Raw genomic sequence first — 26,165 nt, forward strand, 5'->3', positions numbered from 1 at the left:
CTGGGGTGGGATGGGGGTCACTGGGGTGAGATTGGGGTCACTGGGGTGGGATCGGGGTCACTGGGGTGGGGTGGGGTCCCTGAGGTGGCATTGGGGTCACTGGGGTGGGATCGGGGTCACTGGAATGGCATTGGGGTCACTGGGGTGGGATCGGGGTCACTGGGGTGGGATCGGGGTCACTGGAATGGGATTGGGGTCCCTGGAATGGCATTGGGGTCACTGGGGTGGGATTGGGGTCACTGGGGTGGGATTGGGGTCCCTGGGACAGGATTGGGGTCCCTGGAATGGGATTGGGGTCACTGGGGTGGCATTGGGGTCCCTGGGGTGGGATTGGGGTCCCAGAGATGGGATTGGGGTCCATGAGGTGGGATGGGATAGGTTTGGGGTCCCTGGGAGATTCCGGAAGCCTCTGGGATGGGTTGGGGTCGCTCAGGAAGGGTTGGGATCTCTTGGAACGGGCTGAGCTCCACGGGAAGGTCCAGGCTCTCCGTGTCCCCTGGGAATGGCTCCGTGTCCCCGGGGCCCCTCCCCAGGGCGGGGCTGTCCCAGTGTCCCCAGTGCCACCCCGCTGTCCCCAGGCCCGGCGCTGGTGCACAAGTGGCAGGTGCTGGGGGACGCCCTGGGCTGCTGCCAGCGCCTGGCGACGCTGCTGGGCCAGTGCGAGGTGCAGGCCAGGGCCAGGGCCTTCTGCAGCGAGGGGCTGAGCATGGCCGGGCACCTGCAGGCGGCCCGCAGGTCAGTGATGGGGCTGGGGGCACTGGGAGTGTGGGACTGGGGGCACTGGGAATGGGATTGGGGTCATTGGGAATGGGATTGGGGTCATTGGGAATGGGATATTGGGATTGAGGGGCTGAGCATGGCCGGGCACCTGCAGGCGGCCCGCAGGTCAGTGATGGGGCTGGGGGCACTGGGAATGGGATTGGGGTCACTGGGGTCACTGGGAATGGGATTGGGATTGAGGGGCTGAGCATGGCCGGGCACCTGCAGGCGGCCCGCAGGTCAGTGATGGGGCTGGGGGCACTGGGAGTGTGGGACTGGGGGCACTGGGAATGGGATTGGGGTCATTGGGAATGGGATTGGGGTCATTGGGAATGGGATTGGGGTCATTGGGGTCATTGGGAATATGGGATTGGGGTCACTGGAAATGGGATTGGGGTCACTGGGGTCACTGGGAATGGGATTGGGGTCACTGGGAATGGGATTGGGGTCATTGGGAACGGGATTGGGGTCAGTGGGAATATGGGATTGGGGTCACTGGGAATGGGATTGGGGTCACTGGGAATGGGATTGGGGTCATTGGGAACAGGATTGGGAACGTGGTCATTGGGATTGGGAACGTGGTCATTGGGATCATTTGGATTGGGAACGGGATCATTTGGGTCACTGGGATTGGGAATGGCACCATTGGGGTCATTGGGATTGGGAACGGGATCATTTGGGTCATTGGGATTGGGAAATGGGATCATTGGGGTCACTGGGATTGGGAATGGCATCATTGGGGTCATTGGGATTGGGAACGGGATCATTGGGGTCATTGGGATGAGGATCCTTTAGGAATGGCAGGGCAGGAGCTCATTCCCACCTCCCTCCCAGCTCTGGTGGGCTCTGAGGGGTCTTTTTTCCCATTTTTCCCCCCATTTTTTCCCATTTTTCCCGTTTTTGCCTCGTTTTCCCGCAGGTGCGCGCGGTTCCTGGTGCTGCAGTCCCAGCTGGAGCTGCAGCAGGGGGAGCTGGAGCTGAGCCAGGCCCACCTCCAGCACGCCCAGTTCCTGCTCCAGCCACAGACTGGTGAGCACTGGGATGGGGAAATCCCAGTCTGGGAATGGGGGAAATCCCAGTCTGGGAATGGGGGAAATTCCAGGGATCCCAGTCTGGGAATGGGGGAAATTCCAGGGATCCCAGCTGGGGCCGAGGGAAGGATCAGGCTCGGACAAGATCCAAACTTTTGGACCCTTCTTTGGACTGGAAAATCCCAAATTTTCCCCTCCTTCCTTCACAGAGTTAAAACCCATCTGGGACCTGTTGGATCCGGGTTCCCAGACCCCTCTTTGGGCTGGAAAAATCCCAAATTATCCCCTCCAGAGTTCAATCCCTTTGGGAAGAGAACCCCAAACCTCCCTTCCTTCCCCTCCAGAACCCAAACCCCGCTGGGACCCATTCCCTGCATGACTCCAAACCCCAAATCCTTCCTGAATTCCCATTCCAGAACCCAAACCCCGCTGGGACCCATTCCCTGCATGACTCCAAACCCCAAATCCTCCCTGAATTCCCATTCCAGAACCCAAACCCCGCTGGGACCCATTCCCTGCATGACTCCAAACCCCAAATCCTCCCTGAATTCCCATTCCAGAACCCAAACCCCGCTGGGACCCATTCCCTGCATGACTCCAAACCCCAAATCCTCCCTGAATTCCCATTCCAGAACCCAAACCCTGCTGGGACCCATTCCCTGCATGACTCCAAACCCCAAATCCTCCCTGAATTCCCATTCCAGAACCCAAACCCCGCTGGGACCCATTCCCTGCATGACTCCAAACCCCAAATCCTCCCTGAATTCCAGAACCCAAACCCTGCTGGGACCCATTCCCTGCATGACTCCAAACCCCAAATCCTCCCTGAATTCCCATTCCAGAACCCAAACCCCAATGGGACCCATTCCCTGCATGACTCCAAACCCCAAATCCTCCCTGAATTCCCATTCCAGAACCCAAACCCCAATGGGAACCATTCCCTGAATTCCCATTCCAGAACCCAAACCCTGCTGGGACCCATTCCCTGCATGACTCCAAACCCCAATGGGAACCATTCCCTGAATTCCCATTCCAGAACCCAAACCCTGCTGGGAATCATTCCCTGCATGACTCCAAATCCTCCCTGAATTCCCATTCCAGAACCCAAACCCCGGCGGGAGCCTCGGCAGCGCCGGGCCAAGATCCATCTCCGGAAGGGCCACCTGGAGAGGAGGAACCCCCTGGATCCCGTTCCTGACCCCGTTCCCGGCGGGGAGGAGGACGAGGAATTCCTGCAGGGTCCCTCCCTGGCCCTCCTGGCTCCGGCCGCGCTCCCGGAGCAGCCGGACGCCCTCACGGCCTCGCCGGAGCTGAAGGGAAGAAAAGCCTGGAAAAGTCTGGAATTCCTGAACCACCCCTCGGGATGTCCCTGCTCCTTCTGCTGCGACCCAGCCCTGGTGGCCCTGGGGCTGCGCTGGCTCCTGGCACAGGCCAGGACGTGGCTGCTGGCCGGGGAGGTGGCGCCGGCGCTGGCACTGGTGAGGAAGGTGCTGCCCCGGTGCGCCAGCGCCGGCACCCGCCTGGCACGGGAGCTGTGGGGCAGAGTGCAGGGCGTGGGGCGTGGGGACATCTGCGGGGACAGGGGGGCTCCTGGCAGAGGGGACATTGTCAGGGATGGGGACAAGGATCTGTCAGACCCGTCTGGGAATGGGGACATGGTCAGGAATGGGGACAAGGATCTGTCAGACCCCTCTGGGGATGGGGACATGGTCAGGAATGGGGACAGGGATCTGTCAGACCTGTCTGGGAATGGGGACATGGTCAGGAATGGGGACAGGGATCTGTCAGACCCCTCTGGGGATGGGGACATCAAGGATAAGGGAATTCCTGGGAATGAGGACATCAGGGACAGGGACAGGAGTGTGTCAGACCCCTCTGGGGATGGGGACAGGAATGTGTCAGACCCCTCTGGGAATGGGGACATGGTCAGGAATGGGGACAGGAGTGTGTCAGACCCCTCTGGGAATGGGGACAGGAGTGTGTCAGACCCCTCTGGGAATGGGGACATCTGCAGGGACAGGGGGACTCCTCCTGGGAATGGGGACAGGAGGCAGCAGGGCCCCTCTGGGAATGGGGACATGGTCAGGAATGGGGACAGGAGTGTGTCAGACCCCTCTGGGAATGGGGACACCATCAAGGATAAGGGAATTCCTGGGAATGGGGACATCAGGGACAGGGACAGGAGTGTGTCAGACCCCTCTGGGGATGGGGACATCATCAGGCATGGGGACAATCCTGGGGACAGGGACATCCTTGGGGACAGGAGTCTGCAGGACCTCTCCAGCAATGGGGGCACCATCAGGAATGGGGACCCCCTTGGGGACAGGGACCCTCCTGGGGACAGGGACCCTCCTGGGGACAGGGACCCTCCTGGGGACAGCCCCCCGGGCCCGCTGGCTGAGCTGGTGGCCGCTGGCTACTCCACGCTGGCCCTCCAGAGCCTGGCCAGTCCGTCCCAGTGCCGCCCCGTTTGGGACGAGGAGCTGGAGCGGGGACTGACCCTTCTGGGGTCCCAGAGTCCCCCCGTGGCCGGCCTGGGGGTGGCCGTGGCCACTCTGCTGCTGGCCAAAGCCGTGGCCGCCCTCGGCCGCGCGGCCGCCGCCCTCGGTCGCTCCATGGACGACGTCCTGGCCCAGGCCTGGACCCCCCGTCCCCCACCCACGCCCGACCCCTCCAAACCCCACAAAACCCCCAAAGCTCCCCCCAAATCCGCACCCCAAAAAGCCAAAGCCCCCAAAGCCAAGGCGGGGAAGACGCCAAAAGTGAAACCCCCCAAACCTGGGGACGTTTTCACCCTTGGGGACTCGGACCCCGAGGTTCCCCCCATCGTCCTGCGGCCGGGGGGGCCCTGCACCCCCCACCCCAAATCGGGGGCGCCCCCAAAAGCGCTGCTGGGGGGGCCCAGGACCCCCTTCACCATCTTCAGCGAGGAGCCCTCCCCGCCCGGGGGCAGCTCCCGGCTCCGCAGGGCCCCCAAAATCCCAGGAAGGGTCAAGTCCCGCATCAGGGTGAGTTTGGGCTTGACTGGGGGGAAAAGTCTGGGGAAAGGAAATTTGGGATGGGAAATTTGGGATGGGGAGAAATCGGGAGGAGGGAAAATTTTGGTGGGGGGAAAGTTTGGGAAGGGAAATTTGGGATGGGGAAATTGGGAGGAGGGGAAAGTTTGGGAAGGGAAATTTGGGATGGGAAATTTGGGATGGGGAAATTGGGAGGAGGCAAAGTTTGGGAAGGGAAATTTGGGGAGGGATGGGTGGGAAAATTTGAGGGGGGGGAAGTTTGGGAAGGGAAATTTGGGATGGGAAATTTGGGGGGGAAAATCAGGAGGAAGGGAAAGTTTGGGAAGGGAAGTTTGGGGGGGGAAATCAGGAGGGAGGGAAAGTTTGGGGAGGGAAATTTGGGATGGGAGATTTGGGGGGCAAAGCTTTGAGGGGCAGAAATTGGGAGGGAAATTTGGGATGGAAATTTGAGGGGGAAATCGTGAGGAGAGAAGGTTTGGGGATAGGAAATTTTGGCAAAGGAAGGAAAATTTTAGTGGGAAAATTTAGTGGGGTGGGGGAAATTTAGTGGGAGTGTGAGGAAAAATTTTGGGATGAAAATTTTGGGCTGAACCCCTTTGTCCTTTCCCTTTTTCAGGTGACATTCAGTGACAGCGACCCCGAGGAGCCCCAAATTCCCCCAGATCCTCCCAAAACCACCCAGAAAAGTTCCTGTGCCAAGAGGAGGGTTCAGCCCCAAAAATCCCCTGGGAATTCTCCAGGAATTGGGGCTCGGCCCCGGCGGGGGCGGCCCCGAAAGGAGCTGGGGACCCCCAAAAAGAGGGAAAAAGGGGGAATCAACCACGTGGAAAATCTGGAAAAGAAGGAAAACGACATCCCCCAAACAGCTCTGGAAAAGAGGGAAAGAAGGGGAAACCCCAAAGTGGAAAACGCGGAAAAACCAGGAAATCCCAAAAAGGAAAACGCGGGGAAAAGGGGAAACCCCAAAGCGGAAAACGCGGAAAAAACGAGAGATCCCAAAATGGAAAATGCGGAAAAGAAGGAGAAGGGAAAACCCAAAAAAACTCAGGAAAAGAAGGAGAACAGGGGTCCCCGCCGGGCTGGGGGTCCCCGGGAAAAGAAGGAGAGGGGGAACCCCCAAAGTGGAATTCTGGAGGAAAAAAGGAACTGGGAATTTTCTGGGATTGAGGAGCGGGACCCCCTGAGGGCCGTGGAGGAGGAAGAGGAGGAGGAGGCAGAGATGAGCTTCGAGCTCCCCCCGCTGCCCCCAGGTGAGTTTGGGGGATTTTTGGGGGGGGGGGGGGGTTTCGCCTTGGTGGTGACCCCAAAATTGCCTTTTTTAACCCCAAACCTGCCCCATCTTTTCCAGGTGGGGCCAGCGAGGAAATCCCAGGAATTGGGGACAAGGGGGATGCCCCAAATCCAGAGGGACCCCACCCATCTGCCCAGCCTGGTGAGCACCTGGAACTTGCAGGATTTGGGGAATTTTGGGGCAGTTTTGGGATTTTGGGGCTCAGCTGGGCATGGCCTGACTTTTCCAGGAGTTTTCCTTCCTTTTCCAGGAGTTTTCCTTCCTTTCTCAGGAGTTTTCCCTCCTTTTCCAGGAGTTTTCCTTCTTTTTCTCAGGACTTCCCTCTCCTGAACTTTTTCCTTCCCCAAATTTTTCTTCCTTTCCCCAAATTTTTCTTCCTTTCCCCAAATTTTTCTTCCTTTCCCCCCAGATTTTCCCTTCTTCCCCAAAACTTTTCCTCCCAAACTTTTCCTTTCTTGCCCTCAAACTCTTTCCCTCTTGTTCTGGCCCCTCCTGTCCCCACTGACCACGGTGACCTCTGTCCCCCTCCCAGGTGACCCCTCACTGGACACTGTCCCTTCTGTCCCCACTGACCACTGTCCCCTCTGTCCCCTCCCAGGTGACCCCTCACTGACCACTGTCCCCACTGTCCCCATTGTCCCCTCTGTCCCCTTGGGTGACCCCTCACTGGACACTGTCCCCACTGACCGCTGTCCCCTCTGTCCCCCAGGTGCCCCCTCTCTGGCCGCTGTCCCCTCTGTCCCCACTGACCACTGTCCCCTCTGTCCCCCAGGTGCCCCCTCACTGACCACTGTCCCCTCTGTCCCCGCTGACCACTGTCCCCTCTGTCCCCTCACTGACCACTGTCCCCTCTGTCCCCCAGGTGCCCCCTCACTGACCACTGTCCCCTCACTGACCACTGTCCCCTCTGTCCCCTCACTGACCACTGTCCCCTCTGTCGCCCAGGTGCCCCCTCACTGACCACTGTCCCCTCACTGACCACTGTCCCCTCTGTCCCCTCACTGACCACTGTCCCCTCTGTTCCCACTGACCACTGTCCCCTCTGTCCCCCAGGTGCCCCCTCACTGACCACTGTCCCCTCACTGACCACTGTCCCCTCTGTCCCCGCTGACCACTGTCCCCTCTGTCCCCCAGGTGCCCCCTCTCTGGCCGCTGTCCCCTCTCTGGCCGCTGTGCGCTCCCTGCTGGCCGAGGCGCTGGCCTGGGTTGGTCACTTCCCCCCGGGCTCAGTCTATGCCCAGCTGTGCCAGCTGCTGGCCATGGCCCTCGGGGACAGGGACCCGCTGGCCACCGCGGGGCTGCTGGCAGAGTCCCTCGGTGTCACCATGCGCCACCAGCTGCTGGCCATCGTCCACGCCAGGGCACGGTGGGTCCCAGGGTGGCACCTCCTGGTGGCACCCTGTCCTCTGTCCCCTGCCCAGTGTCCCTGTCCAGTGTCCTTGTCCCTTTCCCAGTGTCCCTGTCCAGTGTCCTTGTCCCTTTCCCAGTGTCCCCATCCCTTTTCCAGTATCCCTGTCCTCTGTCCCCTTCCCAGTGTCCGTGTCCAGTGTCCCCGTCCCTGTCCAGTGTCCCCCTCCCTTTCCCAGTGTCCCCGTCCCTGTCCAATGGCCCCTTCCAGTGCCCCGTGTCAATGTCCCTGTCCCCTTCCAGTGTCCCCTCCCTTCATCCCCAGGGCATTGGCTCCCATTCCCAATGTCCCCATTCCCAATGTCCCCATTCCCAATGTTCCCACTGGGGATTCCCCCATAAGGAAGGGGACTCGTCCCATATCCCGCATCCCAACAGGGAATGGGGCTTATCCCAGATCCCATGTCCCCATCCCATATCCCATATCCCATCCCATATCTCTCATCCCACATCCCCATCCCATATCCTGTATCCCATATCCACATTGCATCTCCCATATTCCCATCCCATATCCCCCATCCCATATCCTATGTCTTTATCCCCCATCCCATATCCTATATCCCACGTCCCACATCCCATATCCCATATCCCACACCCACATCCCATCTCCCATATTCCCATCCCACATCCCATATCTCTCATCCCACATCCCCATCCTATATCCTGCATCCCATATCCCCATCCCATCTCCCATATTCCCATCCCATATCCCAATCCCATATCCCTCTCCTGTATCCCATATCCCCCATCCCGAAATCCCCATCCCAAGGAATTTTGGGATGACCCCACAGGAAGAAGAGGAAAGCAGCAGCAGCAGCAGCTGGAGGAGACATCTCGGATCAGCTCCGGGGCCTCTCCCTGGATTCCCAGGATTCCCAGGATTCCCAGGATTCCCAGTCCCACCTGGCCGAGCTCGAGGAGCTTTTCCAGTTCAGCTCCGCGGGTTTGGGGCCGGCGGAGCGGGAGCGGTTCCGGGAGCAGCTCCAGAAGATTCCCAGCGGTCAGTGCTGGGATTCCGGGCTGGGAGATCCCAAATCCCCAGTGTGGGCATTGGGAAAATCTCAAATTCCCAGCGTGGGGATTGGGAGATCCCAAATTCCCAGCGTGGGGATTGGGAGATCCCAAATTCCCAGTGTGGGGATTGAGAGATCCCAAATTCCCCATCCAGGGGTTGGGAAATGCCAAATTCCCAGTCTGGGGATTGGGAGATCCCAAATTCCCCATCCAGGGGTTGGGAAATGCCAAATTCCCAGTCTGGGGATTGGGAGATCCCAAATTTCCAGTTTGGGGATTGGGAAAGCTCAAATTTCCAGTTTGAGGATAAAATCCCAAATTCCCTGCTTGGGAATTCCAGGCTGGGAGATCCCGAATTCCCAGTTTGGGCCTAAAATCCCAAATTCCCAGTTTGGGTTATTTGGTGGCCTCGAACGGGGTGGGAATGGTTGGAATTTTGGTCTGGGAGTTTTTTCCATTTTTGGGGATTCCATGGGGGTGGAGTTTTGGGGGGTCTCCTGAGCTGGGGGTGTCCCCTCAGGTGTCACCGTGTGCCAGCTGTGCCTGGTCAGTGCCACGCCCGGCGCCCTCGGGGACGCGCTGCTGCTGACCCGGCTGGAGCGCGGCCAGGAGCCCGTCAGCGTCCGCATCGCCACCGCGCGCGGCCAGGTCACAGCGGGCCTCCTCGTCCTCTTCCTCTTCCTCATCTTCATCCTCGTCCTCGTCCTCGTCCTCGTCCTCTTCCTCGTCCTCTTCCTCGTCCTCTTCCTCGTCCTCTTCCTCGTCCTTTTCCTCGTCCTCATCCTCGTCCTCTTCCTCGTCTTCGTCCTCTTCCTCGTCCTCATCCTTGTCCTCATCTTCATCCTCGTCTTCATCCTCGTCTTCATCCTCGTCCTCATCCTCGTCCTCATCCTCGTCCTCTTCCTCGTCCTCTTCCTCGTCCTCATCCTCGTCCTCGTCCTCTTCCTCATCCTCTTCCTCGTCTTCGTCCTCGTCCTCTTCCTCGTCCTCATCTTCATCCTCGTCCTCTTCCTCGTCCTCTTCCTCGTCCTCGTCCTCTTCCTCATCCTCTTCCTCATCCTCTTCCTCGTCCTCATCCTTGTCCTCTTCCTCGTCTTCGTCCTCGTCTTCGTCCTCGTCTTCGTCCTCGTCTTCCTTTTCCTCGTCTTCTTCCTCATCTTCGTCCTCGTCTTCTTCATCTTCGTCCTCATCTTCGTCCTCATCTTCGTCCTCATCTTCTTCGTCATCTTCGTCCTCATCTTCATCCTCGTCTTCTTCCTCGTCTTCTTCCTCTTCCTTTTCCTTGTCTTCTTCCTCGTCTTCATCCTCGTCTTCTTCCTCGTCTTCCTTATCCTTGTCTTCGTCCTCATCCTTATCTTCATCCATGTCCTTATCCTCCTCCTCCTTCTCCTCCAAATCCTCATCTTCATCCTTATCTTCATCCTTCTCCTCCTCTTTCTCCCTCTCCTCATCCTCCTTGTCATCCTCGTCTTCATCCTCGTGTTCTTCCTTATCATCTTCAGCTTTGTCCCTGTCTTCATTCTCATCTTCATCCTCATCTTCATCCTCCTTCTATTCATCCCGCTCCTCATCTTCATCCTTCTCCTTATCCTCCTCATCTTCATCTTCATCCTTCTCCTGGGGTGGGGGGCACTGACCGTTCCAGGGATGGGATCCTGGCTCCATCCTTTTCTTCCTCACCCTCCTCATCCTCCTCTTCATCCTTTTCCTGGGATGGAGACACGTGCAGTTCCAGGGACTGGGATCCTAAATCCCTCCCAATTCCCGGGATTGGGATCCCAAACCCCTCCCAATTCCAGGGATTGGGATCCCAAATCCCTCCCCATTCCAGGGACTGGGATCCCAAATCCCTCCCAATTCCAGGGACTGGGATCCCAAATCCCTCCCAATTCCCGGGATTGGGATCCCAAATCCCTCCCAATTCCCGGGATTGGGATCCCAAATCCCTCCCAATTCCCGGGATTGGGATCCCAAATCCCTCCCAATTCCCGGGATTGGGATCCCAAATCCCTCCCAATTCCAGGGATTGGGATCCCAAACCCCTCCTGTCCCTCTCCAGGCCCCCCTGAGCGGGATCCTGCGGGAATTCGAGCGGATCCAGCGGGAGCAGCGCGAGGCCAACGCCTGCACCGAGCGCCGGGAGTGGTGGGAGCGGCGATCCCGCCTGGACCTGCGCATGCAGGTGGGACAGGGACCCCAAAAACCGGGAAAAACCCTTGGGATCGGGGCTGGGAACACCCCAAAACCCCCCCCGGGATTCCCTGGAAAGCCCCCCTGAAAAACTCCCCTGGGATTCCTGTGGGATTTGCCCTGGGATTCCCTGAAAAGTCCCCTGAGATTCCCTGTGGGATTTTCCTAATTCCCTGTGGGATTTTCCCTGGGATCCCTGATGGGATTTTCCCTGGAAAATCCCCCTGAGATTCCATGGGATTTTCCTGATTCCCTGTGGGATTTTCCCTGGGATTCCTGTTGGATTTCCTTGATTTCCTGTGGGATTTCCCCTGAGATTCCCTGTGGAATTTTTCCTGTGGATTCCCACTTTTCCAAACCCCCAGATGTTAGGAAAACCCTTGGGAATGGGGCCTGACCCACCCGCCCTGGGATTCCCTGTAGGATTCCCTTTGGGATGGGATTTTTCCTATGATTCCCCCCAGGATTTTTTGTGGGATTCACACTGGAATTCCTGTGGGATTCCCACTTTCCTGAATCCCCAAATATCAGGAAAACCCTTGGGAATGGGGCCTGACCCACCCCGTAACCCACCCTGGGATCCCTTTCAGGATTCCTGCTGGGATTTCCTTTGGGATTTTTGCTGGGATTCCTTTAGGGATTCCTGTGGGATTTCCCGTGGCATTCCCAGAGTTTTTGGGGTCGGGATCCCGTTCCCATTCCATGTCTTTCCCCAGAGCCTGATCCAGAGCCTGGACTCGGAGGTTTTGGGGTGCTGGCGGGGGCTGCTGCTGCCCCGGGATCCCGGGAATTGCCCCCTGGATGAGCAGGAATTGTCCCAGCTGCTCCAGGAGCTCCAGGAATGCGGCTGGGAGCGCCCCGAGCCCGCCCTGCTCCGGGTATGGGGCTGGGGTTTGGGGTTTCGGATTTGGGATTTGGGGTTTGGAATTTGGGAGCTGGCATTTAGGGGCTGGGGTTTGGGATTGGGAGTTGGGATTTGGGGTGGTAAGCCTTTAATTTGGAGGTGCTGATCCCAGGATTTTTGGGATTCTGATCCTGGATTTTGGGGTTCTTATCCCAGATTTTGGGGGTGCTGATCCCAGATTTTGGGATTCTGATCCCGTTTTTTGGGAATTCCCCCTGGAGCTGTCCCTCCCCGTCCCCAGGTGCTGCTGGCAGTGCTGTGTCCGGCCGATGTCCGGGCTCTGGCCGCAGCCCTGTGCCCAGGGGGGTTCTGATCCCAGATTTTGGGGTTCTGATCCCACATTTTGGGGTTCTGATCCCACATTTTGGGGTTCTTATCATGGATTTTGGGGTGCTGGTCCCGGATTTTGGGGTTCTGATCCCACATTTTGGGGTTCTTAACATGGATTTTGGGGTGCTGGTCCCGGATTTTGGGGTTCTTAACATGGATTTTGGGGTTCTTATCGTGGATTTTGGGGTTCTGCTCCCAGATTTTTGGGTTCTGCTCCCGGATTTTGGGAACTGTCCCCCTCCGTCCCCAGGTGCTGCTGGCAGTGCTGATGTCCGGGCTCTGGCCTTGGCCCTGTGCCCAGCGGGGGTTCTTATCATGGATTTTGGGGTTCTTATCGTGGATTTTGGGGTTCTGATCCCACATTTTGGGGTTCTTAACATGGATTTTGGGGTTCTGATCCCGGATTTTTGGGTTCTTAACATGGATTTTGGGGTTCTTATCGTGGATTTTTGGGTTCTGCTCCCGGATTTTTGGGTTCTGCTCCCGGATTGTGGGAACTGTCCCTGTCCGTCCCCAGGTGCTGCTGTCGGTGCTGTCCCCGGCCGATGTCCGGGCCCTGGCCCTGGCGCTGTGTCCGGCCCGGCCGCTGCGGGCGCGGCTGCTGCTGGACGAGGCCCTGGAGCGGCGCCGGGAGGGCCCCGGGGGCAGCGCGGGGTCCCTGGTGCTGCTGCTGGACCGGGTGAGAGCCCGGCCTTCATCCCCAGCTCCCTTCCCTCCTCCTCCTCTTCCCCCTACTCCCGCTTCCCTTTCCCTTCTTCTCTTCCTCCTCCTTTTCCCCACTTTCTCTTCCTTTTCCTCCTCTTCCTCCTTCTCTTCCTCCTCTTCTCCCTACTCCCACTTTCCTTTCTCCTCCTTTTCCCTCCTCTCCTTTTCCCTCCTCCTTTTCCCTCCTCCTTTTCCTTCTTCCCCCTCTTCTTCTTCCTCCTTTTTCCTTCCTCTTCCTCCTCCTCTTCCCTCCTCCTTTCTCCTCTTTCCTCTTCTTCCTCCTCCTCTTCCTTCTTTTCCTCCCCTTCCTCCTCCTCCTCCTCCTCTCCATGCCCCTCACGTTGTCCCTGTCCCTGTCCCAGCACCTGCAGCGGCTCCCCTGGGAGAGCTCCGGGACCCTCCGGAACGTTCCGGTGACGCGGCTGCCGGGGCTGCGCTTCCTGCTGCGCTACGGGCTGGCACGGCAGGTACAGGGACACACCTGGGGGACAGGGACACACACCTGGGGACAGCTGGGACACACCTGGGACAGGGACACACACCTGGGGACAGGGACACACACCTGGGGACAGGGACACACCTGGGGACAGCTGGGACACACCTGGGACAGGGACACACACCTGGGGACAGCTGGGACACACACCTGGGACAGGGACACACACCTGGGATTGGGGACACACACCTGGGGACAGCTGGGACACACACCTGGGATTGGGGACACACACCTGCTGGGGCTGCGCTTCCTGCTGCGCTACGGGCTGGCACGGCAGGTACAGGGACACACCTGGGGACAGGGACACACACCTGGGGACACCTGGGGACAGGGACACAGCTGGGGACAGGGACACACACCTGGGATTGGGGACACACACCTGGGATTGGGGACACACACCTGGGGACAGCTGGGACACACCTGGGATTGGGGACACACACCTGGGAACGGGGGACACACCTGGGGAACAGGGACACACCTGGGGACACACCTGGGGACAGGGGGCACACCTGGGACTGGGGACACATCTGGGGGCACACCTGGAATTGGAGGCACATCTGGGGATAGGGACACAGCTGGGGAATAGGGACACAGCTGGGGAGAGGGGCCACACCTGGGGACAGGGGGCACACCTGGGACTGGGGACACATCTGGGGGCACACCTGGAATTGGAGGCACATCTGGGGACAGGGACACACCTGGGGAATAGGGACACACCTGGGGACAGGGGGCACACCTGGGGACACACCTGGGACTGGGGACACACCTGGGGAACAGGGACACAGCTGGGGAACAGGGACACAGCTGGGGACAGGGGCCACACCTGGGATTGGGGACACACCTGGGGACAGGGGGCACACCTGGGAGCCGTTCCCCCGTTTTGGGGTCCCTCAGTCCCCGGCGTTTCCCCTGCAGCACTCGGGGTCGGTGCTGAGCCGGGGCGTGAACCCCAAAAACGCCTTCTACGTCCTGAACCCACAGCGGGACCTGGGCGGCACCGAGGAGAGGTTCCGGGCCTGGTTCGAGAGGTGCCACCCCAAAAACCACCCCTGGGATCCCAGAAATCCCCTCCAGGACCCTAAAAACCCCCTGGGATCCCAAAAATCCCCTCCAGGACCCTAAAAACCCCCTGGGATCCCAAAAATCCCCTCCAGGACCCTAAAAACCCCCTGGGATCCCAAAAATCCCCTCCAGGACCCTAAAAACCCCCTGGGATCCCAAAAATCCCCTCCAGGACCCCAAAAACCCCCCTAGAACCCCAAAAATCCCCTCCAGGACCCCAAAAAAACCCCTAGAATCCCAGAAATCCTCTCCAGGACCCTAAAAACCCCATGGGATCCCAAAAATCTTCTCCAGAACCCCAACATCCCCCCAGAGACCCCAAAATCCTCCCTGAAATTCCAAAAACATCTCTGGGATCCCAAAAATCCCCTCCAGGACCCCAAAAACCCCCCTAGAACCCCAAAAATCCCCTCCAGGACCCCAAAAATCCCTTCAGAATCCCAAAATTCCCCTCCAAGACCCCAAAACCACCTCTGGGACCCCAAAACCACCTCTGGGATCCCAAAAAATCCCTGGGACCCCAAAAATCCTCCCAGAATCCCCACAACCCCCCCTAAGGACCCCAAAACCTCTCTGGGAACCCCAAACCCTGCCCCTTTTTCCCCAGTTTTGGTTCCTGCACCCCAAACCCTGCCCCCTTTCCCCCCGTTTTCCTTCTCCCATCCCGATTTTCCCGTTTTTGCCGTTTTTCCCCCCGTTTTTTCCCCCATTTCCCAGCGAGCCCGGCTGGCGCGGGGTCTCGGGGGCGGCGCCGACCCCGCAGCAGCTGCAGGAGGCGCTGGGGGAGCGCGACCTCTACATGTGAGAGAAACCCTAAAACCGGGTCTGGGGCGGGATTTTGGGGGGATTTGGGGTTGGATTTTGGGGGGATTTGGGGTTGGATTTTGGGGTTGAATTTTAGGGACGTTTGGGGTTGGATATGGGGGAATTTGGGGCCGATTTGGGGCTGATGTGGGGGGGATTTGGGGTTGGATTTTGGGGGGATTTGGGGTTGGATTTTGGGGTTGAATTTTAGGGACGTTTGGGGTTGGATATGGGGGAATTTGGGGCCGATTTGGGGCTGATGTGCGGGAGATTTGGGGTTGGATTTTGGGGGGATTTGGGGTTGGATTTTGGGGGGATTTGGGGTTGGATTTTGGGGGGGTTTGCGGTTGGGATTTGGGGTTGAATTTTAGGGACATTTGGGGTTGGATATGGGGGAATTTGGGGCCGATTCGGGGTGGATTTGGGGCTGATGTGGGGGAGATTTGGGGTTGGATTTTGGGGGGCTTTGGGGTTGGGATTTGGGGTTGGATTTTGGGGTTGAATTTTAGGGACGTTTGGGGTTGGATATGGGGGAATTTGGGGCCGATTTGGGGTGGATTTGGGGCTGATGTGGGGGGGATTTGGGGTTGGATATTGAGGGGATTTGGGGTTGGATTTGGGGCTGATTCAGGACTGGATTTGGGGCCAGATTTGAGGTTGGATTTTGGGGCGATTTGGGGCCGGATTTGGGGTTGAATTTTAGGGACGTTTGGGGTTGGATATGGGGGAATTTGGGGCTGATTTGGGACTGATTTGGGGTTGGATATTGGGAGGATTTGGGGCTGATTTGGGGTTGGATTTGGGGCTGATTCAGGACTGGATTTGGGGCCAGATTTGAGGTTGGATTTTGGGGCGATTTGGGGCCGGATTTGGGGTTGAATTTTAGGGACGTTTGGGGTTGGATATGGGGGAATTTGGGGCTGATTTGGGACTGATTTGGGGTTGGATATTGGGAGGATTTGGGGCTGATTTGGGGTTGGATTTGGGGCTGATTCAGGACTGGATTTGGGGCCAGATTTGAGGTTGGATTTTGGGGCCGGATTTGGGGTTGAATTTTAGGGACATTTGGGGTTGGATTAGGAGGAATTTAGGGCTGATTTGGGGCTGATTAGAGGCAGATTTGGGGCTGATTTTGGGGTCGGTTTTGGGGTATTTTTAAGGGGTTTTTTTGAGTGTTCCTTGCTGATTTTGGGGTCAGATTTGGGGCTGATTTTGGGGTCGGTTTGGAGCTGATTTGGGGCTGATTTTGGGGTCCATCCCCACAGCTACACCAGGCACGGGGCAGGGGCGCGGCTCCTGGGTGGGCAGAGCCTGGCACAGCTGGGTTTGGGATCAGATTTGGGGTCGGTTTTGGGGTATTTTTAAGGGGTTTTTTTTTGAGTGTTCCTTGCTGATTTTGGGGTCAGATTTGGGGCTGATTTTGGGGTCGGTTTTGGGGTATTTTTAAGGGGTTTTTTTTGAGTGTTCCTTGCTGATTTGGGGTCAGATTTGGGGCTGATTTGGGGCTGATTTTGGCTGTTCTGGGATCTGTTCCTGCAGCTACGCCGGGCACGGGGCGGGGGCGCGGCTCCTGGCCGGGCAGAGCCTGGCACGGCTGGGTTTGGGGCTGGGTTTGGGGCTGGGTTTGGGGCTGATTTTGGGCTGATTTGGGGCTGATTTTGGGGTCAGATTTGGGGCTGATTTTGGGGTCAGATTTGGGGCTGATTTTGGGCTGATTTGGGGCTGATTTTGGGGTCAGATTTGGGGCTGATTTTGGGGTCAGATTTGGGGCTGATTTTGGGCTGATTTGGGGCTGATTTGAGGCTGATTTTGGGCTGATTTGGGGCTGGGTTTGGGGCTGATTTGGGGCTGGGTTTGGGGCTGATTTGGGGCTGATTTGGGGCTGATTTGAGGCTGGGTTTGGGGCTGGGTTTGGGGCTGGGTTTGGGACTGATTTGGGGCTGATTTTGGGCTGATTTTGGCTGATCTGGGATCTGCTCCTGCAGCTACGCCGGGCACGGGGCAGGGGTGTGGCTCCTGGACGGGCAGAGCCTGGCACGGCTGGGTTTGGGGCTGGGTTTGGGGCTGATTTGGGATCTGCTCCTGCAGCTACGCCGGGCACGGGGCGGGGGCGCGGCTCCTGGACGGGCAGAGCCTCGCTCGCCTCCCCTGCCGGGCCGTGGTTCTGCTCTTCGGCTGCTCCAGCGCCGCCCTGGCCCCGCAGGGGCCGCTCGAGCCCTCGGGCACCGTCCTCAAGTTCGTCCTGGCCGGGTGGTGAGTCTGGGGTGAGGGGTTTGGGGTTTGGGGTTTGGGGATTTGGGGTTTGGACAATGGGGGTTTGGGATTTGGGGGATTGAGGGTTGGGGGTTTGGGGATTGAGGATTGGGGGATTTGGAGTTTGGGGTTTGGGGATTTGGAATTTGGGGTTTGGGGATTTGGGGTGAGGGGATTTGGGGTTTGGACAATGGGGGTTTGGGATTTGGGGGATTGAGGGTTGGAGGTTTGGGGATTGGGGGTTTGGGGGTTGGAATTGGGGATTGGGGATTTGGGGGTTGAGGATTGGGGGATTTGGAGTTTGGGCTTTGGGGTTTGGGGATTTGGACAATGGGGGTTTGGGGGATTGAGGGTTGGAGGTTTGGGGATTGGGGTTTGGGGATTGGGCATTGGGGGTTTGGGGGTTGAGGTTTGGGGGGGATTTGGAGTTTGGGGTTTGGGGATTTGGAATTTGGGGTTTGGGGATTTGGGGTGAGGGGATTTGGGGTTTGGACAATGGGGGTTTGGGATTTGGGGGATTGAGGGTTGGAGGTTTGGGGATTGGGGGTTTGGGGGTTGGAATTGGGGATTGGGGATTTGGGGGTTGAGGATTGGGGGATTTGGAGTTTGGGCTTTGGGGTTTGGGGATTTGGACAATGGGGGTTTGGGGGATTGAGGGTTGGAGGTTTGGGGATTGGGGTTTGGGGATTGGGCATTGGGGGTTTGGGGGTTGAGGTTTGGGGGGGATTTGGAGTTTGGGGATTTGGAATTTGGGGGTTGGAGTTGGGGATTGGTACTTGGGGGATTGGGAGTTTGGAGGTGGGGATTGGGAGCTGGTGGTTTTGGGATTGCAGGTTTGGGATTTGGGGGATTGGAATTGGGGGTCTGGGATTTGGGGGATTGAGGGTTGGAGGTTTCGGGGTTTGGGGGTTTAGGGAGCTCTGGAGGGTTTTGGGGGCTCTGGGTTTTCATGGGGGGCTCTGGGTGCTGAGTTTGGGGGGGCATTTGGGGCTCTGGTGATTTGGGGTGTCTCTTTACTTTTGGGGGCTCTCCCTGTGCTCACAGCCCCGTTTTGGGGCCTCTCTCTGTCTGGGCCGTGTCTCTCTCTGTCCCCGGGCTCTCACATCCCCATTTTGGGGTCTCCCCTGCCCGTTTCCAGCCCGCTGGTGCTGGGGAACCTGTGGGATGTCACGGACCGGGACCTGGACCGGCTGGCGCAGGCGCTGCTGCGGGGGTGGCTGGGGGGCGGCCCCGGGACCCCCCTGCTGCCCCAGCTGGCCCAGGCCCGCCAGGCCCCGCGCCTCAAATCCCTCATCGGGGCCGCCCCCGTGGCCTACGGGCTCCCGGTCAGCCTCTGCTGAGGGGGCCACGCTCTGGGGGGGCCCTCGGTGATTCTGGGGGTCCCCCATTGCCGGGAGTGAGGGTTGGGGGTCCCTTTGGGGTTTCCCCATTGCCTGGAGTGAGGGTTTGGGGTCCCTTTGGGGTTCCCCCATTACTTACAGTGAGGGTTTGGGGTTCCCCCATTGCCTGGAGTGAGGGTTTGGGGTTCCCCCATTACTTACAGTGAGGGTTTGGGGTTCCCCCATTGCCGGGAGTGAGGGTTGGGGGTCCCTTTGGGGTTCCCCCATTGCCTGGAGTGAGGGTTTAGGGTCCCTTTGGGGTTCCCCCATTACTTACAGTGAGGGTTTGGGGTTCCCCCATTGCTTGGAGTGAAGGTTTGGGGTCCCTTTGGTACCTTTGGGGTTCCCCCATTACCCAGAGCTGCCCTAGAGTGAAGATTTGGGGTCCCTTTGGGGTTCCCCCATTGCCGGGAGTGAGGGTTTGGGGTCCCTTTGGCATCTTTGGGGTCCCTCCACGTTATTTATATTTATAGTGAGGGGCACTCCAGTGCAGTGGAGTGCCCCCATTGCCTGGGGGGAGTTTTGGGGTCTTCCCATCACTTTTGGGATCCACCTGTGGCCTTTGCAGTCCCCCATTTGTTACTTTTGGGGTCTCCCCATTTACCTCTGGTGACAATTTAGGGGCTTACACCCCGCGGCGATTTTTGGGCTGTCTGAAGGGGAGAGGGGAGGGTTGGAATTGCCTTAATTTTAACCAAATTTTAACGACGTTTTTAACAAAATTTGTTTTTATTTGGCTGTTTTGCAACAATAAAGCTGCTGCCTCTGCACTGACCCCTCCTGAGTCTTTCTGGGCCCCCCAAATTTCTCCTGGACCCCCCAAAAATCTTTTCCTGGGCTCCCCCCAATCCGAGCCGCCAGGGGGCGCTGTCTCAGGACACCGGCCCGGTCCTCCGAGCCGCCAGGGGGCGCCCTCACGGCTGGGGGGGGCCCGGTCCTCCGAGCCGCCAGGGGGCGCCCTCACGGCTGGGGGGGGCCCGGTCCTCCGAGCCGCCAGGGGCCGCTGTGGCGGCGGGCGCGGCCCCGGCTGAGGGCGGGCGCTCCAAGATGGCGCAGGCCGTGAGCGTGGGGGAATTGGGGCTGCCCCAGCTGGAGCTGCTCAAGGGGCAGCTGGAACAGGTCCGGGGGGACTCGGGAAGGGGCTTGGGGAAGGTTTGGGGGTCGTGGAGAGGGAAGGGGTCCCGGTAGGGGATGCGGGGGGAGCGTGGGTGGAGGAGATGCGGGGATGGGAGGGTCCTGAGGGGGGTTTGGGGGTCGGGGGGTCCTGGCTGGAGCAAGGCTGGGAGGGCTTGGGGGGGGTTGGGGGCGTTTTGGGGGTCCTGAGGGAGGTTTGGGGGTCGGGGGGTCCCGGCTGGAGCAAGGCTGGGAGGGCTTGGGGGGGGTTGGGGGCGTTTTGGGGGTCCTGAGGGGGGTCCTGAGGCCTGGGGGTCGGGGGGTCCCGGCCGGATGAGGGCTGGGGGAGTTTTGGGGGTGTTTTGGGGGTCCTGAGGGTCGCAGCTGGGGCAGATCATGAGGGGCTGCAGGGGAATTTGGGGGGCTCTGGGGTTGGGGAGGCTCTGGGTGCCCCCCAGGCCTTGGCCCCCACCCCAGTTTCAGGGACCCCCTCCCCAGAAAGCGTCGCTTCCTCCTCATCCCTTTGGGACCATTCCCGACCCCGGGGGTCTCCCCTCAGTCCTGGGACCCCCCCAAACCCCCGGGACCCCCCGAAATCCCCGCAGGAGGTGGAGTTCCTGTCCTCGTCCCTGGCGCAGCTCAAGGTGGTGCAGACCAAGTTCGTGGAGGCCAAGGAGTGCCTGAATGTGCTGCACAAAGGCAACGAGGGTGAGGGAACCCCAAAAAAACCCCAAATCCTCATGGGGGGGCTCCCCAAAATCCCCCAAATCTGGATCCGGGGGTTTAAAATGTGGGGGGAGCCCCCAAATTGTGATGGGGAGCTGTGAATCCTATGGGAGGTCTGTGAATTCTCGGGAGTGCAAATTTGGATTTGGGGTGTCCCAAATTTTCCCCAAAATCCGGGGGGGGGTCCCAAGTATTAGAGGGGGGGGATCCTAAATTATGGGGGAGATCCCCCAAATCCTGACTGGGGGGGGGCAAAGGTGGGGAGGGTCCCCAAATCTTGATGGGAATCCTGAGGGGGGGAGGGGAAATTCTGAGGGGGTTCCCCAAACCTAAGGGGGGTCCCCAGCATGGGGAGGGTCCCCAAATCTTGATGGGGAGGGGGGGGTCCCCAACTCAAGGCGGGTCCCCAAACCCAGAGGGAGCTGGGGGAGAGCCCCAAATCCTGATGGGGACCCCAAACCCAGGGGTGGTTCCCAAACCCCAAATCCTGATGGGGACCCCAAACCCAGGGGTGGTTCCTAAACCCCAAATCCTAATGGGGAGCCCCAAATCCTAATGAGGATCCCCAAATTCTAATGGGGACCCCCAAACCCAGGGTTGGCTCCTAAACCCCAAATCCTGATGAGGGTCCCCAAACCCAGGGGTGATTCCTAAACCCCAAATCTTTATGGGGAGCCCCAAATCCTAATGGGGACCCCAAACCCAGGGGTGGTTCCTAAACCCCAAATCCTAATGGGGAGCCCCAAATCCTAATGAGGGTCCCCAAACCAGGGGTGATTCCCAAACCCCAAATCCTGATGGGGACCCCCAAACCAGGGGTGGTTCCCAAACCCCAGCGGGGTCCCCAAAGCCAAGCAGACCCCGGGGAGGGGATTTTGGGGCTCTTTGAGGGATCCTGACCCCCCCTGTCCCACAGGCAAAGATCTCCTGGTGCCTCTCACCAGCTCCGTATCCTTTGGCTGCTCCTGTGTGCCCCCTGTACCCCCTGTGTGCCCCCTGTACCCCCTGTGCCCCCCTGTACCCCCCTGTACCCCCTGTGTGCCCCCCTGTACCCCCTGTGTGCCCCCTGTGTACCCCCTGTGTGCCCCCTGTACCCCCTGTGTGCCCCCTGTGCCCCCCTGTACCCCCCTGTGCCCCCTGTGTGCCCCCTGTACCCCCTGTGTGCCCCCTGTACCCCCTGTGTGCCCCCTGTGCCCCCCTGTACCCCCCTGTACCCCCTGTGTGCCCCCTGTGCCCCCCTGTACCCCCCTGTGCCCCCTGTGTGCCCCCTGTACCCCCTGTGTGCCCCCTGTACCCCCTGTGTGCCCCCCGTACCCCCTGTGTGCCCCCTGTGTGCCCCCCGTACCCCCTGTGTGCCCCCCTGTGCCCCCCTGTACCCCCCTGTACCCCCTGTGTGCCCCCCTGTACCCCCTGTGTGCCCCCCGTACCCCCCCGTACCCCCCTGTGTGCCCCCCGTACCCCCTGTGCCCCCCGTTTTCCATGACCCCCCCAGATGTACGTGCCAGGCAAGCTCCAGGACACACGGACAGTCCTGGTGGACGTGGGCACCGGGTACTACGTGGAGAAGGTGGGGAGGGGGCGTTTGGGGGGGCTGGGGACCCCCATTTCCACCCGTCCATCCCATTTCCCCCTTCCCCCATTTCCCACCCCATTTCCCACCCATTTTTCCCCCCATTTTTTTCCTTTTTTTCCCCCATTTCCCACCCATTTTCCCCCATTTTTTCCTTTATTTTCGCCCATTTCCCACCCATTTTTTCCCTTATTTCCCCCCACTTTCCCACCCCATTTCCCACCCATTTTTCCCCATTTTTCCCCCCATTTCCCACCGATTTTTTCCCTTATTTCCCCCCATTTCCCACCCATTTTTCCCCCCATTTCCCACCCATTTTTCCCCCCATTTCCCACCCATTTTTTCCTTTATTTCCCCCCATTTCCCACCCATTTTTCCCCCCATTTCCCACCCATTTTTCCCCCCATTTCCCACCCATTTTTTCCTTTATTTCCCCCCATTTCCCACCCATTTTCCCCCCATTTCCCACCCATTTTTCCCCCCATTTCCCACCCATTTTCCCCCCATTTTTTCCCTTATTTCACCCCTTTTCCCATCCTGTTTCCCCCATTTCCTCATTTTCTCCCTCTCCCCCCATCCCCACCCTGATTCTTCCTCTCACCCCATTCCCATCCCATTTTCCCTCATTCCCACCTCATTTTCCCCCTTCCCTACCCTATTTTCCCCTTTTTCTTCATTTTCCCCATTTTCCCCTGGTTTTCCCTGTTTTCTCCCATTTCCCACTCAATTTCCCCTAATTTTCCCTGTTTTCCCCCAATTTCCCCCATTCCCACCCCACTTTCCTTCATTTTCCCCCAATTTTCCCCTAATTTTCCCCCAATTTTCCCAAAATTTCCCCCCCAATTTCCCCCCAATTTCCCCCCAATTTTTCCCCAATTTTTCCCCAATTTCCCCCAAATCTTCCCCCATTTTCCCCCCAATTTTCCCCCATTTTCCCCCCAAATTTCCCCCCAATTTTCCCCCAATTTTCCCCCAGTTTCCCCCCAATTTCCCCCAATTTCCCCCCAATTTCCCCCCAATTTTCCCCCAATTTTCCCCCAGTTTCCCCCCAATTTCCCCCAATTTCCCCCCAATTTTTCCCCAATTTTCCCCCCAATTTCCCCCCAGTTTTTCCCCAATTTCCCCCAATTTTTCCCCTTTCCCCGTTCCCAGTCCGCCGACGACGCCCGGGCGTTTTTCAAGCGCAAAATCGAATTCCTGACGCGGCAGATGGAGAAAATCCAACCGGCCCTGCAGGAGAAGCACGCCATGAAACAGGGTGGGTGCCCCTGGGCTGGGGACCCCCAAACACCCCCTGAGACCCCTGGGACCCCCAAACACCCCCTGAGACCCCCAGAGCCACCCCCTGGGACCCCCTGAGACCCCCTGACTCCTTCCCAAACACCCCCAGATACCCCAAGCACCCCCTGACCCCTTCCCAAACACCCCCTGAGCCACCCCAGACACCCCAGGACTCCCCCAGGACCACCCCAGATACCCCTGGGACCCCCCCCAAGGCCCCCAAATACCCCATGAGCCCCCCCAAATACCCCCAAACACTCCCTGAGCCCCCCCAAATACCCCCAAACACTCCCTGAGCCCCCCCAAATACCCCCTGCCCCATCCCGAATACCCCCTGAGCCCCCCCAGATACCCCCTGAGACCCCCAGATACCCCCAGAGCCACCCCAAATACCCCCAAACACTCCCTGAGCCCCCCCAGATACCCCCTGACCCCTTCCCAAACACTCCCTGAGCCCCCCAAATACCCCAGGACTCCCCCAAACACCCCCAAACACCCCCTGAGCCCCCCCAAATATCCCCTGCTCCTTCCCGAATAGCCCCCCCAGCACCCCCAAAAACCCCTTGAGTGCCCCAAACACCCCCTGAGACCCCCCCAGACACCCCTGGAACACCCCCAGACACCCCCAGGACACCCCCAGATACCTCTGAGACCCCCAGGACCACCCAAACACCCCCTTGGTCCCTCCCAAATACCCCATGACCCCCCAAAATACCCCACGACCCTCAGGACCTCCCCAAACACCCCCTGGCCTTCCCCCCCTCCCCATTTTTGGGGACCCCCCAGTCCCAGGGTCCCCTTTCCCCCTCCTCACTTTTGGGGTGCTCTCCTTGGTCCCAGTTCCCTCCTGACCCCTCCCCGCTTTCAGGACCCCCCCACCCACAACCCCTCCCCTGGGTTTGGGGTTCCCCTTTCCCCCTCCCAGATTCTGGGTTCCCCTTTTCCCCCTTTCCCTGGGTTTGGGATCCCCCTTTTCCTCCCCCTTGTTTTGGGGTCCCCCCTTTTCCCCCTTTCCCTGGTTTTGGGGTCCCCCTTTTCCTCCCCCTTGTTTTGGGGTCCCCCCTTTTCCTCCCCCTTGTTTTGGGGTCCCCCCTTTTCCCCCTTTCCCTGGGTTTGGGGTCCCCCCTTTTCCTCTCCCTTGTTTTGGGGTCCCCCCTTTTCCTCCCCCTTGTTTTGGGGTCCCCCCTTTTCCTCCCTCTGGTTTTGGGGTCCCCCTTTTCCTCCCCCTTGTTTTGGGGTCCCCCCTTTTCCCCCTTTCCCTGGGTTTGGGGTCCCCCTTCTTTCCTCCCCTGTTTTTGGGACCCCTCCCCATTTTTAGGGTCCCCCTTTCCCCCCTCCCAGGGTTCCCCCCATGCCCCCCTGACCCCTCCCCAGTTTTGGGGTCCCCCCGTTTTTGGGGTGGCCCCTGACCCTGTCCCCCCAGCCGTGCTGGAGATGATGACGCAGAAGCTGCAGCAGCTGACGGCGGCTCAGGGGGTCCCGGGGGGGGCCAAGGCGTAGCCCCCACCCCAAAACCCTGCCCGGGGGATTTGGGGGTGCAGCCCCACCCCAAAACCCTGCCCGGGGGATTTGGGGGTGCAGCCCCCACCCCAAAACCCTGCCCGGGGGATTTAGGGCTGCAGCCCCCACCCCAAAACCCTGCCCAGGGGATTTAGGGGTGCAGCCCCCACCCCAAAACCCTGCCCGGGGGATTTGGGGGTGCAGCCCCCTCCCCAAAATCCCGACCCCCCTCGTTTTGTACCATTCCTGGAATAAAGCAGAGACGGCTCCGAGGGGCTCTGGGGTTTTTTTGGGGGGGTCCCGGGTTTGGGAGACCCCCGGGTTTGGGGGGGGGGGGGGTCTCTGGCCGGGGCTCTGGGAACATTTGGGGACATTCAGGGACATTTGGGGACATTTGGGGACATTTGGGGATGGAGTCCCTCCCTCTGGGGGGGCAGGGGGGGACCCTGGGGGTGTTTGGGGGGTCCTGGGGGGGCTGAGCCCCCTCCCCAAATCCTTCCCGAGCCGCGTCCTCCCGGCAGCGGCCGCGAGGTGGCGACAGCGACACGGACAGGAGGGGATGGGGACAGGGATGGGGACAGGGACAGGAGGGGATGGGGACAGGAGGGGATGGGGACAGGGATGGGGACAGGAGGGGACGGGGATGGGGACAGGGACAGGAGGGGATGGGGATGGGGTGGGGATGGTGACAAGCTGGGGACAGGGACAGGGCTGGTGACACGGCCAGGGTGGTGACAATTTGGGGACACGGCCAGGGTGGTGACAATTGGAGGCCAGGGTCAGGGTGGTGACAATTTGGGGACAGGGCCGCGCTGGTGACAATTTGGAATTTGGGGACAGGGCCAGGGGGTTCCTGTGTCCCACCGGGCTCGGGCTCTGCTGCCACCCCCCCGCCAGCCCAGCGTGTCCCCAGGGGGTGGCGCTGTCCCCGCACAGCCGGGGGGTGTCTGTCCCTGTCACTGTCCCTGTCCCTGTCCCTGTCACTGTCCCTGTCCCTGTCCCTGTCCCTGTCACTGTCCCTGTCCCTGTCACTGTCACTGTCCCTGTCACTGTCCCTGTCCCTGTCCCCGCTGACAGCCGGCACGGCGGGAGGTGACAATGTGTGACACCGGGGGTGACACAAAAGCCGTGGGGAGATCTCTGGCCGGCCTGGAGGTGCCACCACCCCCCTCGCTGGCTGTCCCTTGTGTCACCCCTGCGTCCCCCCCCTCCCCCCTCGGCTGTCCCCTGTGCCACCTCCGTGTCCCCTGTGCCACCTCCGTGTCCCCTCCACCCCCAGCAGAGGCAGAGCTGCTGCGATCCAACCCCGGCGCCTTTTATTGGGGACAAACTGGGA

The 26,165-nt window shown here is 59.6% G+C and overlaps 2 protein-coding genes across 2 annotated transcripts in view; both read left to right on the plus strand.

Moving 5' to 3' along the window:
- The window catches only part of ESPL1 (extra spindle pole bodies like 1, separase), a 36,322-nt gene extending 17,722 nt beyond the window's left edge, over nucleotides 1-18,600 (plus strand). Inside the window, exons 18-33 of the mRNA XM_066567559.1 lie at nucleotides 579-735; nucleotides 1,679-1,788; nucleotides 2,892-4,798; nucleotides 5,424-6,057; nucleotides 6,156-6,239; nucleotides 7,233-7,464; nucleotides 8,297-8,505; nucleotides 9,040-9,167; nucleotides 10,579-10,701; nucleotides 11,426-11,587; nucleotides 12,461-12,622; nucleotides 13,011-13,115; nucleotides 14,057-14,169; nucleotides 14,921-15,004; nucleotides 17,096-17,260; nucleotides 18,399-18,600. Of these exons, the coding sequence (XP_066423656.1) occupies nucleotides 579-735; nucleotides 1,679-1,788; nucleotides 2,892-4,798; nucleotides 5,424-6,057; nucleotides 6,156-6,239; nucleotides 7,233-7,464; nucleotides 8,297-8,505; nucleotides 9,040-9,167; nucleotides 10,579-10,701; nucleotides 11,426-11,587; nucleotides 12,461-12,622; nucleotides 13,011-13,115; nucleotides 14,057-14,169; nucleotides 14,921-15,004; nucleotides 17,096-17,260; nucleotides 18,399-18,600 (4,577 nt within the window). The remainder of the gene's footprint in view (nucleotides 1-578; nucleotides 736-1,678; nucleotides 1,789-2,891; nucleotides 4,799-5,423; nucleotides 6,058-6,155; nucleotides 6,240-7,232; nucleotides 7,465-8,296; nucleotides 8,506-9,039; nucleotides 9,168-10,578; nucleotides 10,702-11,425; nucleotides 11,588-12,460; nucleotides 12,623-13,010; nucleotides 13,116-14,056; nucleotides 14,170-14,920; nucleotides 15,005-17,095; nucleotides 17,261-18,398) is intronic.
- Nucleotides 18,601-19,659: 1,059 nt separating this feature from the next.
- PFDN5 (prefoldin subunit 5) lies at nucleotides 19,660-25,101 on the plus strand. The gene is made up of 6 exons (XM_066567858.1): nucleotides 19,660-19,758; nucleotides 20,358-20,460; nucleotides 21,395-21,426; nucleotides 21,971-22,045; nucleotides 23,201-23,306; nucleotides 24,753-25,101. The coding sequence occupies exons 1-6, from the start codon at nucleotides 19,687-19,689 to the stop codon at nucleotides 24,827-24,829; spliced, it is 465 nt and encodes a 154-aa protein (XP_066423955.1). The 5' UTR covers nucleotides 19,660-19,686; the 3' UTR covers nucleotides 24,830-25,101.
- The last annotated feature ends 1,064 nt before the right edge of the window (nucleotides 25,102-26,165 follow it).

Source organism: Molothrus aeneus, chromosome 30 (genome assembly GCF_037042795.1).
Source record: "Molothrus aeneus isolate 106 chromosome 30, BPBGC_Maene_1.0, whole genome shotgun sequence".
Classification (NCBI taxonomy): domain Eukaryota; kingdom Metazoa; phylum Chordata; class Aves; order Passeriformes; family Icteridae; genus Molothrus; species Molothrus aeneus.

Bases quoted from the DNA above. Each gene is read 5' to 3' on its own strand.
- PFDN5 (XM_066567858.1), top strand. From the start codon at position 19,687: ATGGCGCAGGCCGTGAGCGTGGGGGAATTGGGGCTGCCCCAGCTGGAG. The intron at 19,759-20,357 runs GTCCGGGGGGAC...AAATCCCCGCAG, and splicing joins TCAAGGGGCAGCTGGAACAG to GAGGTGGAGTTCCTGTCCTC. The intron at 20,461-21,394 runs GTGAGGGAACCC...CCTGTCCCACAG, and splicing joins GCTGCACAAAGGCAACGAGG to GCAAAGATCTCCTGGTGCCT.